Source organism: Gracilinanus agilis, chromosome 3, assembly GCF_016433145.1.
Source record: "Gracilinanus agilis isolate LMUSP501 chromosome 3, AgileGrace, whole genome shotgun sequence".
In the NCBI taxonomy this organism is placed as follows: Eukaryota; Metazoa; Chordata; class Mammalia; order Didelphimorphia; family Didelphidae; genus Gracilinanus; species Gracilinanus agilis.
The window spans coordinates 373,204,986-373,226,735 of record NC_058132.1 but is presented as its reverse complement, the minus strand read 5'-3'; the positions used below and the strand labels follow the sequence as shown (position 1 = coordinate 373,226,735).

Sequence of the window (21,750 nt, the reverse complement as noted above, 5' to 3'; positions counted from 1 at the left end):
CCATATCATATGTAAACTAATTAATTAACTAATTAATTTGGACTAGTTAATTAGATTTAAAATGGAGACTTTAAAATTTTCTTGGTTATTTTATTAATATGGAATCTTAATAAGCTATTTACTTTTTTATATTTTTCTGGAAAATGTATAATAGGTACATCTATTATCTAAATGAGAAAATGTTTGTGAAGTGTTTTATAAACCTTAAAATAGCAAATGAATATTGGATATTATCAAGTCAACAAATATTTATTTATTATATTTATTATATAATTTATTACACATTATATAATTAATATAATTTATTAATTATTAATCGTGGCCTATAATATGCCATGAAGGAAGGAAATAACTATTATTATTATTATTAAGTATATTATATAATTGGTATATTTAATCATTATTATTAAGTACCTACTATGTACCAGGCACTGTGCTAAGCGTTTTACAGATATTATCTTATTCAATCTTCACAACAACACTGGGAAGGTATCTCCATTTTGCAGCTGAGGAAACAGAGGCAGGCAGAAATTAAACAACTTATCCCAAGTCCCACTGCTAGGAAGATTCTAATTTTCCCGATCCAGGTCTAGCACTCTAATGTAGGGCACCATTGTCATCTAAGTAATATGGGACATCTAAAATTATACGAAATTTCATTCTTGACATGAAAAGTGGTTTTCAGTAGTTTCCTTTCCCACTATATTTTAAAAACTATAAATAAATATTTGTGTAGAACTTGGAAAGGAACAAATCATAAAATTAACTTTTTTAAAGAATCATGTCAAGCTTATAGGAAAATATTTTGACAATGGAAAACTCATTCATTCCCTATACTTAGAAAGAGAAAGATTTGCTTTAACTCTCTATAGAAAGAATAACTTTTTTAATATCACTAACTCATCAAACATGAAATCTGGAAAGAACTTTAGAATGCTTCTAATGTAAGAGTAAAATTAATGTCCAATACTTCAAGTATTATATTTTTATAAAGTTTATTATCTGACAAAATAGAACCACATGACTAAGTTTTCTACCTGCTCAAAAATCCCACTCCACCAAAGCCGCCAACAGGAAGGAAAAAAGAGAGGTAGACACAGAACTCCACCCAATTTATCTCCTGTCTATGTCAGCAGGTAATGACAGGAAGTGAGTTGGATTTTGGGAATCGTAGTTTTGCTGGGGGTCTATTTTTGCTGGGGAATCGTAGTTTTTAGGGTAACATTCAAATTACACACTAACTCAACCCCTCATTTGATAAATGAGAAAGCTGAGGCCTAGAGAAGGCGATGATTTGTCTAAGGTCAGTCATTACTTCAACAGAGTCTAGGTTCTCCTCCATTCTAGAGTTCCACATATTATGGCTCAATGGTGATTACAGAGGTAACATTCCACAAAAAAAAAACAAAAAAAAAAACAAATAAATAAATAAATCTTCAAATTTAGGAAACTAGTAGAGGAATTTCTCTATAATTATTTATTTTCTATCACATGATGAAAGATCCACATTTGCTCTTTCTTTGATGTTCACAATATATATATACATCTCCTCATTGTCATTTTTCTTAATATTTGTTCATTGACAATTAGGTTAGATTCACCATATGCTTGCTTATGTGTAATAACCATGATTTTTTTTTTCTTTTCTTTCCTTGGAGGCCAAGAGCTATCCCAAACACATAATTCCATTCATTTGTTTCAGGTGTGCTAGCAATGAGAAGATATCTGCTGTTCATAATTCTGAGTTCTATCTTTCTCTATTATGTACTTCATTGCATTCTGTGGAGAGAGAGTAGCAGTTGGTAAGTTTTATTTTCTTCTCTTAAAAGAGAATACCTTTATTGTTTGGCCTACTGCAAATATATGTTGAGATTAAGTTTTTCTAGAGATAAATATCTCCAGGAACTTCTTGAAACTCTCTGTGCATGTCTGGGCTTATAGTAATTATAATTAAAAAAAAACTCACCAACTCGGCTGTGGAACTAGATCCATAAAGATATCAAATTTAGTAAACAGAGCCCTTTATTTCAAATGACTTTTTTTCTTTTTTTTTTCTCAAATGGCTTTTTTTCTCTCTTTTTTTCTCAAATGACTTAAAAAAAAAAGCAAGCAATTAGCATTGTGGTATAGTGAGAAGAAAGATAGAACAGTATCATGGAAAAAGCATGTGATTTAATAACAAGAAACCGAGATACATTTCTTAAAGAGCTATAAGGAGGGAATATTACTCAATCTAAGCTTCAAATTCTTTCTCTGTGAAATGGGAGTAATAATAACAATTGCAGTGCCTACCACAGAGTCATAATGATTCATAATGTATGTGAAAATGCTTTGTTAAAAGTAATTGAAGTATATCACTGATTACAAAAGAATTTTCAGTGCATTATGGTACAGATGAATTGTTACTGAGTCATTTTTCAGTCATATCTGAACCTTTGTGACTGCATTTGAAGTTTTCTTGGCAAAGATACTGTTGTGATCTGACATTTCCTTTTCCAGCTTATTTTACAGATGAAGAAACTGAAGCAATCATGGTTAAGTGATTTGCCCAGGGTCACACAGCTAGTAGGTGTCTGAGGCCAGATTTGATATTAGAAAGAGAAATCTTTAAGACTCCAGGTCAAATGCTCAATCCACTGTACCACCTAGCTGCCCTAGATATAGATTGTACTTTACTGCTCTTGCTCTAGACTTACTTGAGCTAATGGAGAAGTGGCTTCTTTGACTTTTTGGTATTGGTGGAATTCAATAACTAAAATCAAATTTAAGCTTATCTTTAAGTGATGCGGCACCTTTATGTCAAAAGGAACAGAATCATACTCATTTAGATAGACTTAGTAATAAGTATGTGTAAGTAAATGACCATGAAAAATTAACAATCAAATTACTTGTTTCCATTTCACAATTCCTTTTGGAAACCCATGATGTTCAGGCAGATGAAACTGCAATATTTGTGTAATGCAGAGGGCTTTAGCTATTTTATGATTATTGTCTTTCCATTTTATACAAAATTATTTTTAATACAGTGAGTCTTCTTTGAAACATCATATATTGAAGACTGAATATATAGGTGCATTTTTGATAGAGTGAAAATTTTCCCAGAGAGAATTTTCTTTTTCAGCATTAGTTTGGGCAACATTTTTCCCCATTCTTAGTACCCAAAGATCTGTGATTAGAAACAACTTTCAATGACCTTTAAAATACAGAGCATGTGACCTTGACCATTAAGTTGAAATAAATTAAATGCCAGCTTCCTTTTGCGTGGGGAAAAAAACAAAACAAAACTACTAATGCTTTGGCTTACCACTAAGTCCTAACTTGTTCTTCCTTAGCTTGTATTTAAAAGCTAATAATATATTTAAACTCTGCTTACACATTTAGTTCCTTACTTCCTTATGCATCAATAACTATAAAATGCTTCTTAGGTAGAAAGGGAGGGAAATAAATGCACTTAGTGAATCCTTAAGCACTCTTCAGAAACAAAGGACCCAGTGCTCAGTTCTCTTCTTTGCTCTGGCAGAGATAACAGAATAGGAAGTAGAGGGAGAGAAAGAAACTTGATTGATCCATCACTGATATTTATGTTAAATATGCAAGAGATGTCCTGGTTAATATTTAACAACTGACTCTCTAAGACAAAAATATATGCAGAACACATTTTTAAGTTTAATCCACATAATTAACAGTTTATTTGTCACTCTCCTAAGTCTAGACAATTATAATAATAACTGATTTATAACATTGACTGATTTCAGATATATAAATTTTCCCAATGAAAATCTAACAATTGACTCTCACCATCCAATTGAAACTGACTCCAGAACACTCCTAGATATGTCTATACTTTACACACAAGTATTTTCCATTTAAAACCACCTTTTCCATGAAAATCTCTCTTTTTTCCCCTCCCACCCTTCCATACTGTTTTAGATTGGGGATGCTAAAACAATTCCAGAGTCAAGCTTTTGGTTTTAGTTGCAGAAGGGATCTCATGAATCTGGAATGAGGCTCAGGCTAGATCCTAAAGTCACTCTGAGGCACATTTGGGATTTCATAATCCCCAAAGAAAATTAAACCAGAGCAATCCTGGCCCTCAGTCAGATCAAGTTCCTTTCAGACCACCTCGTACTAAAGAAATTGCAGCAGAATCCAATGCCAGACAAGAACCTAGACTATATCAAACCTGGCAAAGTACTCATTTGACATTTTTTAAGACCTCCATCAATGGGAGCCTTCCACCTCCCATTCTACTCTTTGGCAACTCCAATTATTAAAGCCTTTTTTTCCCTCTCTTACATCAAACAACCTAAATCTGTCCTTCTTCAACCTTTACTGTTGCTTCATTATGTTGTACATTCTCTCTCCCCTTGTAAAGCTGCCTTGACCTCAAGCTTCAGTATTTCTGTTTACCAGATTCCCACTAACTCAGGCTCCTAGCTATGGAATCATCCTTGATTCTCCTTAGTCTTGTCCATGCCACAAAACATCCTTACGTGGCTAAAAAATAATTCCCCTGAGGACTGAGCCTGACAGTGTTAATCCCATGCTTAGAATCCTTCAGAAACTCCTCATTCCTGACAGGACAAAGGCCACATTCTTTAGTGTGGCTTTTGAAACCAATCTCTATGCTGATTTTCCATGACTGCTCACTCTCATGAGCTTTGCATTCCAGACAAGCTGGGCAACTAGTTGCTAAAAGCCCTTGAAGCTCCATATTCTCCTACTTGTGACTGCACAATTTTTCTCCCTATTTTTGCTTCTAAGAATTCCTGTCTTTCTTCAAGGTTGAACTCAGGTGCCTTGTCTTCCACGAAGTCTTCCAAGACCTCCAACCTCAATTTTCAATGTTCTTTTCCCACACAATTTCCCTTACCTCATGTTTATTGCATGTGTTTATGTTTCCTCAGTAGAATGTCAAACTCCATGAGGACAAAAATTATAATTTTTATATTACATATATAACATAATTTATATATTAATTATAATAGGATTATAATTATAATCATTGTCATATTCCTTAACATGGTACAATGTCCAGAGTAGACCTAATAAATGTTGTTTGTTGTTCAATCATTTCAATCATGCCTGACTCTGTGTGATCCCATTTGGGGGTTTTCTTGACAAAGACACTGGAGTGGTTTTCCATTTCCTTCTTTAGCTTATTTTACAGATGAAGAAACTGAGGCAAACAGGGCTAAATGGCTTGCCCAGAGTCATACCAGATTTGAACTCAGGAAGAGGAGTCTTCTTGATTCCAAGCCCAGTGCTCTATTGCACCATCTAGCAATTTTAATTCAATTGTATTGAATATAGCATGGTCTCTCAATCTTGCACCATCTTGTGCACATACTTCAGAATCTAAACAAGCAATTAAAAGCCAGTCTGGGGAACTCTAGAAGCGAGTCTTCAACATCCTCTTTTTGCCTCTTCCTTTTGACTATGACTACTATTTATCCCTTTTTTTTTTTCCTTTGAAATTCAGCCTCAATTTGCCTTCCTTTCCTCAAAGCTGCCAGATTCTCACACTGAGACTCTGAGCACACCCGGGGATCCCAAGACACTTCTCAGGAGAAAGACCTTGAGATAAGGTTCCTGGCTAGCCGCTCTTCCTCTCTGCTAGGGCACTGCAGAGCCTTTCTGTTTTTTTTCTCATTTCCTTCCTCAATTTCTACCAAAAAGCGAAACCAACCAACCAAATGAATAAAAAGGAAAACTCTCTAGGAATGAATATTGTCTCAAGCTAGACGACCTTGTAAGATGATAATGAATTCTCTATCACTGGAAATCTATGTGCAGATACTAATTAACTGCTTACCCAGGGATGCTATATAAAGGATATACATGCTGTTTGTAGTGATGAAGGAAAGAAAAAAAAATCATTACGCATTATGTGCCAAGCACTATACTTAAGTGCTAGGAACACAAATATAAAGAAAACAGTCCCTGATGTCATTGAACTTGCATTTTAATTGGGAGAGACAACAAATTCAGGAGAACACCTTTAAGTGTCCTAGAAGTCCTTAGGGTAGATTAGGGTATCTTTTCTATATAGCAAGGAGCCTGAATGGACCTAAGGGTTAAAATGAAATAGAGATCCTGGGGACCCTCCAGCAGAGTTGGGGAGGGTATGAGGGTAAGAGTCATTGAATTGACTGGTTGGAATGAATTCCCCTCTACCTCAAGTTTTGATGATTCTTAAAATTCTTTCAGCCAAACTCAATATGCCCAGAAGATGCTCAGCTTTTGTTTGTAAGATTTCTGTCCTTCCATTTTCTGTTCTTCAGTGTTTGTTTAGACAACTTGGTGTGAGACCAAATGAGGGAGATTTTTTCCCCTTCTATTCCCCAATTTTTATTCTATTCCTAGCTCTTCATTTTCTATCCCTCCACAGTCTTCAGGTCACTCTTTCTCTGAACTCAGATCCTACTTTCTAGGAGATCTCTGAACTCACCTTCCGTAACTTCTCTTAATTTGTAAAAGTTAAAGTTAAATACTTTAAGTATTATTTTTAAAAGTTTATTATCTGTCAAAATAGAACCACATGACTAAGTTTTCTACCTGCTCAAAATGCCCGCTCCACCAAAGCTGCAAAAAAGAATGCTAGACACGGAATTCCACCCAATTTTTGCCCTGTCTACATCAGCACATAATGACAGGAAGTGAGTAGGGTTCTGGGAATCATAGTTTTTACTGGGGAATCATAGTTTTTATTGGGGAATCATAGTTTTTAAGGTAACAGATTCTAATTTCACAAAATCCAGTGCTTTTTCCTTTTTAAATTTTAAATTTATTTATCCTTTTATTTATTTATTTTATTATTATATATTAATATATTGCTATTATATTAATGTATATTATATATCATTAATTTATTATTATTTTAAAATTGTCTTCTATGGAGCTTGCCTTGTGTGTATTTGTTTGCATGTTGTCTCCCCTATTAAATTCTAAGCTCCTTGAGAGCAGAGACTGTCTTTTGCCTTTAAAAAAAAATCTCCCCAGTGCTTAGTTTAGTACCTGGCACATTTAATAAATGTTTACTGAATTGAATCACGTTCTATTTGCTCTTAGTTTCTGCTATTACTAGGGTAATTCCTGGAGGTGATTGGTTAACCAGACTTCTTCCCTCTGCTTATGTTAATAAAATATAGATATAAAATATAGATCATACCTGAAAGATATAAAATATAAATATAAAATATAGATATAAAATATAGATCATATCTGAAAGATATCAAGTATATGATGGGCAGTTCTAAAAAAAAAAAAAAGGCACCAGAACAGGGTATAGTAGATAGAGCTGGTCTCAGACTCAAGGAATGTGGTCAAATTCTACATTTTACATAGACTAGCCTGTGTGAACCTGGGTAATTTACTATAATTTATTGGTGCTTCTCCAGGCAAGTGATGTCAAAATAAAATAGAAACAGAGGCCGATAACTGTACATAATGATTCCTTCCTGGTGGTCATGCCTTGACTTAGCCATGTGTTAAAATTATCTGTGTCCTATTATATTTTTATTGACTTTGTTAAACATTTCCCCATTATGTTTAAATCATGTTCTCAGATGCTTGGAACTGTTGTGGGCCACAATTGATACCTTTTGTCTATTCTAATAATTAGAAGCTCAAAAGTTACTTATCTGCATAGTTACAGAGAGTTCCTTATGACAATGAAATCACAGTCTGGGGAAGGAAAAATAATTCTAAGAGAAGTGACTGAGGTTACCAAATAATTCGTTTTCCTTTTGACAGACCAGCAGACTATCAAATTATTTCCTGCTTTTGTCTCATAGGCTACGGACTATAGAAATGAAAAGGTCGCCTATGTTGCTGTCTTGTTCATTGAAGCCAGCTTTTGAGTCTCTACTGAGGTAAAATTCAAAAGGGAAATGTGGGATGTGGTCACTGTTTTAACTCCAAGCCATTTTTCTCCTGTTCCTTTTCTTTGAGGCAGATGCAAATAATAGTCACATTGTCACACTGTCAACCAGAAGTAAACTGTTGCTTGTTAGTTGTAGAAAGAGAATTTTACAGATTTATTCAGACTCTAAAGAACTCTGAAATTTGGGCCTATTGGCCTGAGTGGGGTTAGCCAGGATCTGTCTAAAAAAGATCAATCATTTGGCAGCTTTTCTTTAAAAAATAATTCTCTCTGATGCTCTGTTATTCCCTAATTCTCCCCTTCTGTTTCTTGCTTTCAGAGATGACTTTTAAGCTTAGAAATATATCCTGATTTTCATTGTCTTCTAATAATCTACACATAGCATAAATCTTAACCAACCTGCCTAAAGGTATGAGTATAGTCAGAAGGAAATAAAGTGAATTTATCAAAAACAATAGCCATTTCTTTCCTTGATTCACCTTAACTCTCTCATATCTGTATAACGACCCAAAAATAAGAAGTGCTGAAACATTCCCTACTCTGATAGTATAAAGTGGTTGGAAACATCAGTTTTGTGTTTAAGGTCAAATATTTGTACTTCTTCATCTCACTTAAATTTTTTTTAAAAAATGTATTGATACCTTAAAAAATTGTTTTCACTTTCAGTGAATCATTTTTACCCACCAACAAGAATCCCAAACAAAACAGTCTATTAAGCATGTCCAGTGGTATATGGGACAACTGGATGGTCCAATGGATGGAGTGCCAAGTCTGGAGCCAGGAAGACTCCTCTATCTAAATTCAAATCTGGTGGGGCAGTAGACTGAGAGCCAGGCCAGAGATAGAAGATCCTGGGTTCAAATCTGGCCTCAGATACTTCCTACCTGTGTGACCCTGGGCAAGTCACTTAACCCCCATTGCCTGGCCCTTACCGCTCTTCTGCCTTGGAACCAATACACAGTATTGATTCTAAGAGAGAAGGTAAGGCTTTTAGGAAAAAAATAAAAAATAAAAATAAATTAATGAATTCAAATCTGGCCTCAGACACTTTTATTAGCTGTATGATTCTGGGCAAATCACTTAAGCTTGTGTGCCTCAGTTTCCTCATCTGTAAAATGAACTGGAGAAGGAAGTGGCAAACCACCCCAGTATCTTTGCCAAGAAAACCCCAAATGAAATCATGAAGAGTGGGACATGACTGAAAACAACTGAACAACAACAAAAATATCAATTTAAAGGAAAATAATTTTGAAAGACTTAAGAAATCTGATCAGTACAACAACTAGCCACACATTCAGAAGACAGATGATGAAGTGTGCTTCCCAAAGAGAGGTAATGGGCTGACCCCAGAAACATATTTGGCCATGAATTTGTTTTGCCTCACTATATTTTGTTAAAAGGGAAAGGAGAGATTTGTAAGGGGTAGAAGGAATCGTGGGGAAAAATAAAGTGTTAATGAAACATTAGCAAATATATAGAGTACAGATGGAAGTTCAGAAGGAAACATAGATAAACAGGGCAGTGGTGGTACTGCCAGGTTGCTTTTTAATGTACTTTAAAAATACTTAATAATTAAGAATTATGAAAAATAAAAAATTTAAAAAGCTAAAATTAATGGTTTTAGAATTTCATATGGAAATTACTGATATTAATTTCATTATAAGAAAAATTTTACATAAATATAACATATATACATACATGGGGGTGTATTCTAGTTTCTTTCAAGGCTCAACTCAAATATTATTTCTTACATGAAGTCTTTCCCAAGTCCACCTGGTACTTATGCCTCCCTCTTCAAATTACTTTGTGTTTATTTTGTATGTATTTATATTAGACATCGATTTGGCCTCATTGATAAAGAGTATATAAAAGCCTCAGTTTCCTCCTCTATAAAATGAAGGATAATAGTTGTTGAATCATTTTCAGCCATGTCTAACTCTTTGTGACCCTCAAAGTATACTAGAACAGTTTGCCATTTCCTTCTCCAGCTCATTTTACAGAGGAGGAAACTGAGGCAAACAGGGTTAAAGTGACTTGCCCAGGGTCATGCACAGAGTAAGCATCTGAGGCTAGATTTGGAATAAAAATCTTCCTGACTCCTGGCCTAGAGCTTTAACAAACCACTGTACCATCCAGCTCCCCAAAATGGGGATAATGGTAGCACCTAATTCATAGGGTGATTGTGAGCCTCAAATAAGCTAATATAAGTGAAGTTTCTGAAATCTTTATAACTGTTTGCTATTATATGTGCACATATCTTTCCCAGTAGAATATAATAAGCATGGTGGTATGGACGTTTCATTTTTGTTTTTCTATCCAAGATATACAGGATAATGCCTACCATTTGTTAAATATTTACTGATCAAATACAAGTATAAATGATTCTCATAAAGATTTTTCAAAAAAATGAATTAAAGTATTTCATAGAGATAAGAGTAGCTTTATGAGTCACTTATTATTTCCATCTTCTTGATTATCTTTTTTAAAATATAGTACTCTGATATTTTCCCCCTAGTATTCAAAGTCTTCCTCTTTATAACCTCATTTATAGAATCTAGTTTTTTAACACTTTTGAAAACAGAACGATTTTCCCCTTTTACTTGACTGGTCCTTACTTTTATTTAGCTTCCTTTTCCATTAGGGATAAATTGTTGTGTTCCTGCTCTAAATGACAAAGCCAATACTTTGTTAGAAAAATTATATCAGAGCTGTTCTGGTTTTTGTTTGCAGTCTTTCTAATTTCATCTTTGATATTCTTAGGGTGGGTTGGCTTAATTTGAGCTCATATCACATTTCTTTGAATGGTTTCACTTCCAGGCCTCACTATTTTTGGGCAATGCTGCTTCTAATTTTCTTCATCTGCAACATTTTATAGATATGAGGTTTTTTTCCTTTCTTTTAAAAAAAAATCTTACCTTCCATCTTCATATTAATTCCAAATCAGAAGAGCAGCAAGGGCTAGGCAGTTGTGGTTAAATAACTTGTCCAGGGGCACCCAGTGAGAAAGTGATTGAGGCCATATTTGAACCCAAGACCTCCCATCTCCAGGCTTAGTACGCCATCCATTGTACTACTTAGCTGCCCAATGGATGAGTTTTTAATCCACATCTTTTATGCTTGGCTGCCATAGTTCTTCTATTTTGCAAGAATATGATTTCTGGGCTTTTTGTGCTTCCTCATTGTGCCAATCATTTTACATTCATTCGACTTCCATAGGAAAAATTTTTAATCCACATCAATGTTTTTATTAACCCATTTCCACATATTTTGCAGTCAGTAGCTTATTTGAAATAGGCCATGTTGGAGATTTTCTAACCATGGGCCATATATTATCATCTTTATCCTTTCTTCTAATTGATATTTTTTCCTTTACTATAACAATATCATGGTCCAAATCCATTCTGTATGAATCACAAGTCAGAATTTGACTGACTGAGTATGTTATTCCTAGCACTAATCGTATACTTCCTTTTTGATTTGGCGAGAATCTTCTAACTTCTTAGTTTAAATGTGTGTATATAGACACGTATGTGAGTGTATCTGCATACCTAGGTAAACATTTCTACAAAGTACCTAATAGTTTATATACTGTGTATCCCAAAAGTCTTACTGTAATTCTAAACTATTAAATCTTTAATAAAATATTACTTTATAATATTTAACATTACATTTTAATTTAAACATTTTTGATTGTTGATAATGATTATTACTAGTGATCATTTTACTATCATGGTCATTTAATATCTATAATTGACTTCTAATATTAAAGCTTTAAAACTATTAAGCTTTAAGGTGTACCAACCAAGCCTGGCACACTGTAAGAATTTAAGAAATGACTTGACATGTTGGTGTAATCACAACAAAGTGAAACAATTTGGAAATTATGAATTAACTTTATCAAGCTAATATAATATTTAATAAAATCAAATTTTTTTCACTTTCTTAGTTATCATGGAATATATCCTTTCATGTGTACAAGTGAATTAAATGCGATAGCTGCTTTTCATGAAAGTGATAAGATTGCACTACCCTATGGAGTAAAAAAGTCAGGTCAGTAATCCTTTTCTTATTCAGTCTTATTGCAGTAGAAATGGTTTATGAAAACTTTATTTTAATGACATCCAAAAGATAGATTTTTTTGTCTTCTCTGGTAAGCAGCTTCTAATCTTCTAATGTTTCTGAGAAGACTTGAGCATATTTCGGCCTATGTTTGCAGAGGTGTCAGCATGCCATTTAGTGGAAAGATGGTGTTTTGTGGAAAAAACACTGGATGTGAAGTCAGGAAAATCTAGATTTGAATCCTAACTCCTAGACTTATTGGTAATGTGACTAATGGCAACTTTGGTCATGCCTTGGTTTCCTCAAATGGAGAATGGGAATAATAATAGTACTTACTCATAAGATTATTGTGAACTATGTTATGAACCTTGAGATTATGTACTTAAAGTGGTTGTCAAACTTTAAAGTACTACAGAAAGATCACTAACAGCTTCCACCACCACTGCTACCATTTTTGTTACTTAAACTGTTTTAGGTCAACAGTGGATGTGGCTCTATACAGGCATTTGTTTTTATATCCTAGTTTAACCATTCTATCATTTACTATTTTAGGTTATTTTATTCAGTTACAAGATTGAAATGACAACCCTTGTTCAAATGATGTAAAACTTGTGATATTTGTTAAATGATGCCAATCAAATTATCCTCCCCTCTTGGATATCAAGGTGTTTACCACACTGTGATGATTTAGTAGCTAGTGTGAAACTTCTTTTCAAGGATAAATTTGGAACTTACTGTACATATATCCCTGAAGGTTATTATTCTGTTTATGGAAAAAAACTTTGCTAATCAAATTAATAGTGGAAATATGGAGCATATATTTCAGCCAAGAATGTGCTGGTAAATTTTAATAACTGGATCTCTGGAGGAAACACAACTGATTTTAATTTTAGTCTAATCATAATCTAATTTAAACTAATTTTAATTCATTAATGATTAATATCTTACCTATCATTTTCTTAAGAGTAGATAGTCATCAAAATAGTAAATCAAGCCCCAGTTTCTAGTGTTCACCTATTTCTAAAGTGTAAATGCTCATGCCAAAGATTTAACAATCAGCTTTCACTAAACTGGCTTCAGCACACCCGTAATTTCAGTTTACTTTAACTATTTTGGAAGTAAGATTTGATTCCATACAGTGAATGTGTTCATTACGTGTGATACTTCTCTATTTAATAAGATAATTACAAAAGCCTCTAAAGATTTTAATTCTATTCAGAAATGATATTAAATCTCCTAAGAAGTCAAGTTTTTAAAATTCAAAATGCTTTAAAAACTATTTTGTCATTCTGAACTTTTACTATCACATAATTGTAAAATTGTTAAAATGAAAAAGTTCTTAAACATGATATTTTTGGATCTTTTCATTTCACAAATGAAGGAAGGTACTAGACCAGCAAAGTTAAATAACTAACCACAGGTCATAGAGTGGATGGTAGAACTGTGACTGGAATATCAATCTCTGTATTTCTAATTCTTTGTTGCTCTGACTGTAATACCGTGAATTGAAACAGGTCCATTGATTTCTGAAGTTGCAAGTATAGGACTTTTTCTCTGCTTAAAAAAAGAGGAAGTACGTATGGTTAAGATGACAACAGGAAAGGTGCTAGAGAAACCTAAAAATGTTTGAAAAGTGCACCAGAAGGAATGATGAAAAAGGAAAAAAACACCTAGAAAATTCCCTTCAAGCTCCAAACCTAAAATCTTGTGATTTTATCCAATCCAGAATTTTACAAGGTAAACATGAAATGGAGATTATCAAAGGGAGAATGAGGCTACAGCGCTCTGGCAATCAGTGTCCTGGTCAGGATTAATGCAGTTCCTGGGCAGCAGAAACACCAGGCATCTTGCTTGAGAACTCACAATTCATATCTGGTTGGGGCTTGTCTGAGTCATGACAGCATACAGAGCCAACTGTAGGTTGGACATTTTTTCAAGGAGGAGACAAAATGCAGGTCAAGGCCAAAACTTTCTTAGGGATACCAAGAGAAAGAACCAGCAACCAGGGATTCTGACAGAGGACGGGGTCTCCTCCTCGCTATTCCATAAAGAATGTCAATAGCATTCAAACTAAAGAAGAGAGGAGACCAAGCAGGACCTGCCACCCCCATCTAAGAGGATGAGAGGGAGCACAATGTGGTCTTAGTACAAAATCCCAATCTAGAAATTGAAGCTGGGGGTATGAGCAAACAGAAGGAAATGGTGATATGAGGAAATTTAAAATGAGGTATTGGTAAATTGAAGAAAATGATAGACCAGATGAAGAAATATGATGAAGAAATGAGAAGACTAAGGACTTCTGAACCCAGAAGACAGATAGTATTCTGCAAAAAATCCAAGCAGAGACTCAGATAAGAGAACAGCTTAGTCACAAGAGTTGCAAGAAAGGACTGGAGGAAATGAAGCAAAAGATTAAAAAAAATGTGAAATTAGAACTCTGGAGAAAAACAGTAGAAGGAGAATAAAAGGATTAGAATAGAAGGTGGAAAACATTACTCAATAGTGACCTCCCTGAAAAATAAAATTGAGGAAACAGAACTAAATGATGCTATGAGTCAACAGGAAATTTTAGCTTGAAAAATTAGAAGAATGTATAAATATCTTCATGACTAAATAAAGGATAGAGGTGATCATGAGGTTAAAATGGATAACTTTGATGATATAAAGTTAAAGTTTTGTACAAAAAAGATTATTGTAGTTAGAAAGGGAAGAAGTAAACTGAAAGACATCTTTGTAGCAAATTTAATAATAGGTAATATTCATATGTCATTTTAAGGTTTGCAAAGTACTTTACATATGTTATCTCATTTAATCCTCACAATGACTCTGGAAGGTAGGTACTCATTATTTCTATTTTACAAATGAGGAAATTGAGGCAGATAGAGGTCATATGACTTGTCCTGAGTCACCCTGGGTCACAGAGTAGGTATTTGAGGCAAAATTTGAAGCCAGATCTTCTGATTATGAGTCCAGCATTCTATCTACTATCTAGCCGCTTCTAAGATCTGGTCTGATACTCAAAACAAGTAGAGAATCCAACAAGAATAATGAATTTCCCCAATAGGTAAAACAAACAGGCAAATCCCAAAAGAAAAAAATTAAGCTATTGATGATCGTGTAAAAATGTTCCAAATTCATAACAAAATACAAATGAAAACAACTCTGTGATTCTTCTCCCCACCCATCAGATTGGCAAAGATGACAAAAATAAAATACTGTAATAATTGGTAGAAGAGAAATGGGAGTACAATACATTGATGTACTATGGGTTGAACTGACTTGTCCTAAACATTCTGGAAGGCAATTTACAACTATATCTCAAGGATCACTACTGAAACGGTGATAACCCTCATAGGCATATGCCCCAAAGAGGTTAAACAGAGGGGAAACAAAAATATTTACAGCAATACTTTTTGCTGTAGCACAAAACAACTGAGTATTCATCAATTAGATAATAATTGAAGACATTATGGTATGTTATTGTAATGGAATATAATTATGCCAAATGAGATGACAAAAAGGAAAAAATGCAAGAAACCTTGAAAGACTTGTGTGAACTCATGCAGAATGAAGTGAGCAGAATCAGTGAACAATGTCCAGTGACTATAATATCTTAAAGAAAACAACTTTAAAAGAATTAAGAATTCTGATCAATGCAATGAAAAATTAGGACTAGAGAAGACTTATGAGGAAGAATGATTCTTCCTTCTTGGCAGGTAGATATTAGATTTCAGGTGTCAAACGAGACATATTTTTAGGTAGGGGCAATATAACACAAATTTGCCTTGCTTAATTATACTTATTTGTTAGAAGGGAAGGCCTTTCTCTGTTTGGAGGCAAAGTGGAGGTAGTGATAATAATGCAACACAAATAGAAAAGAAAAAAAGAATATCAATAACAATATCAAATGTATAGAAAAGAGCAAAAGAAAGTTCAGAAAGTGAGGGAAAGAAAGAAATAGGGTAAAACTCCACCATGTTAAATTTAATAAGGAATGGAGACTAGAAATACTATTAATTAGTACTATAAATAGTGTGCTTTTAGGTTAAAAATTAAAAGTTTACAATAAAGTCTGGAAATGTTTATACCTATAAGGAAAAATCAAAATGGTTATGTTTCTTTGATTCCCTTTCCTCCAACCCCTAAAAAAATTCATTGTAACTCAGGTGTTTAGAAATCCTAGAAATTGCATTTTCATAACTGTTTGCATGCTGCATTGGGTGTGTATATCTCTTGAAAGTAGCATACATTTCTGTTAAACCGATTCTCTGATGAGAAGTGTGGGATCCATATTTCTGAGAGGGGTTCAAGCTGCATCGCAGAATTCTATAGTGCCCCCCAGAACTCTAAGAGAGGGGGCAGTTAAAGGCAGCTGGAATCCTGGAGGTCACCCTTCTTGCAAGGGCCTGATTCTTGGCTCTGGGCTCTGGGCACACATACTCTCTGTGTATCTGCTGGAGTCATTCTGACAGCCACAGCTGCTTTACTTTGTTAGACCTTCAAGCAAGACCAAAGTCTACCTTAGTTTAGCTATTTAGTTTTAGAAAGAAGATTATTAGGGGCTTAATAGGAGGTCAGCCATTCAAGATACATTTCCCCCTTTGGGGGGAAGGGGCTGCTTATTTGACATAGCTGTTTAGGTAGCTTCCTCTTACCTATCATTCCTAAACCATTTCCCCCCTTCCTATTCCCAGATATCATTAAACCCTTATCATCTAGGAACAGTGTTTGGATACAGATAATTTGGGGAAATAATCACATCCTCCATAAGCCAAGTTCCTCTTACTAGTAGCGTTGAAGTTGATCCTAACTTCTGAGCCAGTGGGATACTCTTAAGACATCAAACCTCACCTATTTTATCCTGTGGGGAAATAATACATACAGAGAAAGATATTATCACAAGGGGTTTAATCTTTATCCACTTACCATCTTGGCCCAGAAGTTACCAAGCTAGATTATTCTCCATAACCAGACAGTTAACTGACTTCCAACTCCTTGGGGGGTGGGGGTGTGTGAAGGAGTGCTCCACAGGCTCTTGCCCCTCCTATCCAGTCAAGTCTGCCTGCTTCTCCAAAGACCTGGGATTGGGGAGATTTCATTGCCATCTCACAGTTTCCCTAATCCTACAGTTTGGCCAGCCAGCCTAGGATTCTTTTTTGAACCTGAGGGTGAAAAGTTTCATCATGACCAACCTTATTAACAGAATGATTATTACTCTGGGGTGCACTGCAATACTGCTTTATGGTCTTTGGAGGGCTTGTTCAACTCTATGGCTTGTTATGATCCCTCAATTTTTCACAGAAATTATCAGGGTGTATGATTCGTGCCAATGGCTGACCATACCCCTGGGAGAAGCTCTGGCCTATGTACCATCAGGGATGGCCATGATGGTGTCATTTTATGGGGCTTTTATGATATTGGGGAAGGTTTTAAACTTTACATTTGGGAAGGCAGAAGTGACAAACCTGGCTTTGGAAACATTAATTGAAGAGATGAAAATACTAATTGACATAAACAAACAGATTAGGGAAGGTAAGGAGCTAGATGCACGAACCATCATGCAGCTAGAGGTTATTGAGGGAACAGTTTTGCCAAAGAAGGAAGAAAGCAAGCAAAAGGCAACTGACATTACCAACACTGAACAAAAAGTTGCAGGGGCTAAAGCAGCTCCTGTCACCAGTTTACCCATCACGGATAGGACTGTGGTTCAGCCAGACTGGGGATTGTGCATGTGAAGGGCTATAAACCATAAACCATTCTCTGGGGGTGATTTAGAGATTTTAAAGAGGAGATTTCCCCAATTCTACACAAATATACATAAGTTAATTAAGGAATATAAAAGGGCTGTCCATTTATATAATCCAACATTTGAGGATGTGGAGTTGCTTTTATCAGAATTATATTTATCTCACAGTTTCCCTAATCCTACAGAAGATAGCATGTATAGTTTTATACACATACAGACACACACACACACACATTCAGTGTAAAAGGGGAGGTAATACGCTTTTAAAAAGAAAAAGAAAGTCCATATTTATGAAATACATCGTTTTTCTTTATTTTTTAATATAATTTAATTTTTTTTCCAAAACAAAAATTTCTTTCTTCCTCTTCTCCACCCCACTCTCTTTCTTGAGTAGGGATGTTGCCTTAAGATTTTAACCAATAAAGAATATGAGACACTTTCTCCGAGAATAACACTTTATTAATGGGGGTATACAATTTCCATTAACAAAGAGGGAATCTTTTTGCCAGCCTCCTTCCATGAGAAAAAAGAATGAGTCCTACTTCTTGCTTATAAAGGGAGTTCTGTCCTCTTTCTAACTGTCTTGATAGTTCAGCCTTTGGACCTCCCCTGACAAGTTCCCATTGGTGGATATTTTGAAAGAGGAGGTAGACTACAGAGGTCAACTCCTACCTCATTACTTTCATCACAGGGGAGGGTTTTTGCCTTATGGGGAAGATGCCAGCTCCCCAGCCTTGTGACTGGCCAAGCATACTTTCAAAATGGGTCAGAGTTCCTGATGGCTGATCAACCCTGACTATAATCCTTTTAAGATCCTAACAAAAGAAAAAAGGTTCCCAACCCAGTTTGATAACCTGGGGTTGGGTTGGGGCCAGTAATGGGAAAATGATTTTAGTATATCACATATATTATATATTGTATATACATATACAATATATACATTTTTATGATATGTAATAGTATCACATAGGAATATTTATATAACATAATATATGACATCATATATAGTTATGTATTACATAACACAATATACATATAATTGAATATTAATTTTCATTTTAAAACCTTATAGCATATGCATAATCAAGTAAAACAAATTCTTGTATTGCTCCTATTCAAAATAATAAATCTCATTCTGCTGTCTGAGTTCATATTTACTCTGTCAGGAGATGGGCAGCATGTTTCATCATTGACCTCCTAGAATCATGATTTGTCATAGCATTAAACAGAGTTCTTAATCCTTTCAAAGTTGCCTTTCTGTATAAACTAAATTTACAATCTTTTCCCTTAAAGCTCTCCCATCCTGACTTCCCTAACACTATTGAGGACAATAAATCCTCCCAGTCCCCAGGATAGAGACTTAGATGTAATCCTCACTTCCTCACTCTCACCTCCCCATATCCAATCTGTTGCCAAAACCTATTGACTTCACATTTGCAACATCTGTCTGATACATTCCCTTCTCTCCTTTGATCCTGCTTTCATTCTGGTACTGGTCCTCATCAACTTATACTTGGACTATTGCAATAGTCTACTGGTGGGTCTTCTTCAGGTCTCTCCCTGCTCTAATCTATCCTTCATTTAGCCACCAAAGCACTTTTCCTAAAACACAGATTATACTGTGTAGCCCTCCCTCCCAACTGAATAAACTGCAGTAGCTCTCAGTTACTTTGCACAGTGGCTGGCACATAGTAGGGGTTTAATAAATGTTTATTGACTAATTGACAGTATTGTTGCTCATTCTGCTCATTGTATGTACCCTGCCATCAATTCATACAAGTCTTCCTAAGTTTCTCTGAATCTATTCCTTTTGTTATTTCTTATGTCTCAATTGTATTCAGTTACATCCATATACCTGAATTTGTTTAGCCATTCCTCAACTGATGATCATACTCTTAGTTTCTAGTACTTTACTATTGTAAAAATAATTGCTCTAAAACTTTTTGCCCATGTGTACACATTTTTAAAAATTCTTTGGGAGTCTAGTAATGGTATTCCTAGATCAAAGAGAATTCAGCTTAGTAACTTTAGAGATATAGTTCAAAATCACTTCCAGATGACTCTATCATCCATTCACATTTTTACCAACAATGCATTCATATGCTTCTTTTCCCATAGTTTCTTCAGTATTTGTTATTTTCTCTTACTGTTAACTTTGTGACCTATCTGATGGATGTGGCTTGAAACCTCAGAGTTGCTCTGATTTTCATTTTCCCTAATTATTAATGATTTGGAGCTCTTTTTAAAAACTATGGCTCTTGATAGCGTAGATTTTATCCTTAGAAAACTCCCTGTTAGTCAAGAATAAGAAGGGAATCAATGAAAAAAAATGTGAAGGAAGGCAGCCTAGCAGTATCTGATGTCAAAATATTAAAATATTATACAAAGTAGTAATTATAGAAATGATCTGCTATGGGTTAAGAAATAGAATGATAAATCAATTGAATGGATTAGTTACACAATACATAGTAGTAAATGACTGCAGTAATCTTATGTTTGATAAACCCAAAGACTTGAGGTTTGAGGGCAAGAACTCACCATTTGACAAAAATTTCTGGGAAAACTGAAAGCAGTTTGCGAGAAACTAGTTATAGGTCTAGCATCTCACACTGTATATCAAGATAAAGTCAAAATTGGTACATGATTTAGACATAAAGGGTGATATCATAGGCAAATAAGGAGAGCATAGAAAAACGTACCTCTCAGATCTATGGATAATGGAAGAGTTTAAAACCAAATAAGATAGAGAGGATCACAGGTGGTAAAATGGATAGTTTTGATTATATGACATTTAAATGTTTTTGGACAAATAAAACCAATGCAGCCAAGATTAGAAGGAATATAAGAAATTGGGGGCGGGGTATAGCAAGATTCACAGATTACATACAGATCTGAGTCAAATTTATAAAAATAAGAGTCATTCCCAATTGAAAAAAATTTTAAAGATAGGAACAGGCAGTTTTCAGAAGAAGAAATCTATATTTACATTTAAAAATGCTCTAAATCACTACTAATTAGAGAAATACAAATTAAAACAATTCTGAGGTACAATTTCATTTCTATCAGATTGGCTAACATGAATGAAAAGGAAAATGATAAATGCTAGTGATGTAGAAAAAAGGACTTTGAATATTTGGTGGAATTGTGAACCGATCCAACCTTTTTGGAGAACAATTTGGAATTATGCTCAAAGAGCTATAAAACTGTGTATAACCTTTGATCTTGCAATGCCACTACTAGGTCTGTATCTCAAAGAGATCAAAGAGAAAAAAAAAGGACCTATATGTAAAAAGATATTTCTAAGTAAAGTTTTTTGATGGCAAAGAATTGGAAATTATGGGGATTTCCATTGATTGAGGAATCGTTGAAAAGATTATGTTATTTAATTGTGATGAAAATATTACTGTTACAAGAAATAATGAGGGGGACGGTTTTAGAAAAACCTGTGAAGTCCTATGTGAACTGAGGTAGATTGAAATGAGCAGAACTAGGAGATCATTGTACACAGTAACAGCAGTATTGTAATGATGATCATTTGGGTAAGACTTAGCTACTCTTAACAATGCAATGATCCAACAGAGTTTCGAAGCACTCAGGATTAAAAATGCTTTCCACTAATGAACTATCAGTATGCAAATTAAAGTATATTTTTCATCTTTTTAATTTTTATTGCTTTTTGGGGGGAAAACATGGTAAGTATGGAAACATAGTTTGCACAATTATATATAGTTGGTATTATGTTATAATTGATGTTACATTGTTTGCCTTTTCAGTGGGTGGAGGAGGGTCTCAAGTAAAGGAGAGAAATTTGAAACTCAAATTTTTAAAAAGTCAATGTTAAAAAAATAAAAAAAAATAAGAAGAAACACTAGGAGGAAACTACCTGTTAATATCCTTTGACAATTTATTAATTAGGACATGGCTTTTATTCTTGTGAATTTGAATTAGCTTCTCACGTTTCTTAGAAATTGTACTTTTGGGGGCAGCTGGGTAGCTCAGTGGGTTGAGAACCAGGCCTAGAGACTGGAGGTCCTAGGTTCAAATCTGGCCTCAGACACTT

The 21,750-nt window shown here is 34.5% G+C and overlaps 1 protein-coding gene across 1 annotated transcript in view; it reads left to right on the top strand.

Annotated features, from left to right (window-relative positions):
• The window catches only part of ST3GAL6 (ST3 beta-galactoside alpha-2,3-sialyltransferase 6), a 101,854-nt gene that overhangs the window by 40,441 nt on the left and 39,663 nt on the right, over positions 1–21,750 (top strand). The window contains 4 exon segments of the mRNA XM_044669205.1: positions 1,659–1,691; positions 1,694–1,802; positions 7,797–7,874; positions 11,832–11,935. Of these exon segments, the coding sequence (XP_044525140.1) occupies positions 1,659–1,691; positions 1,694–1,802; positions 7,797–7,874; positions 11,832–11,935 (324 nt within the window).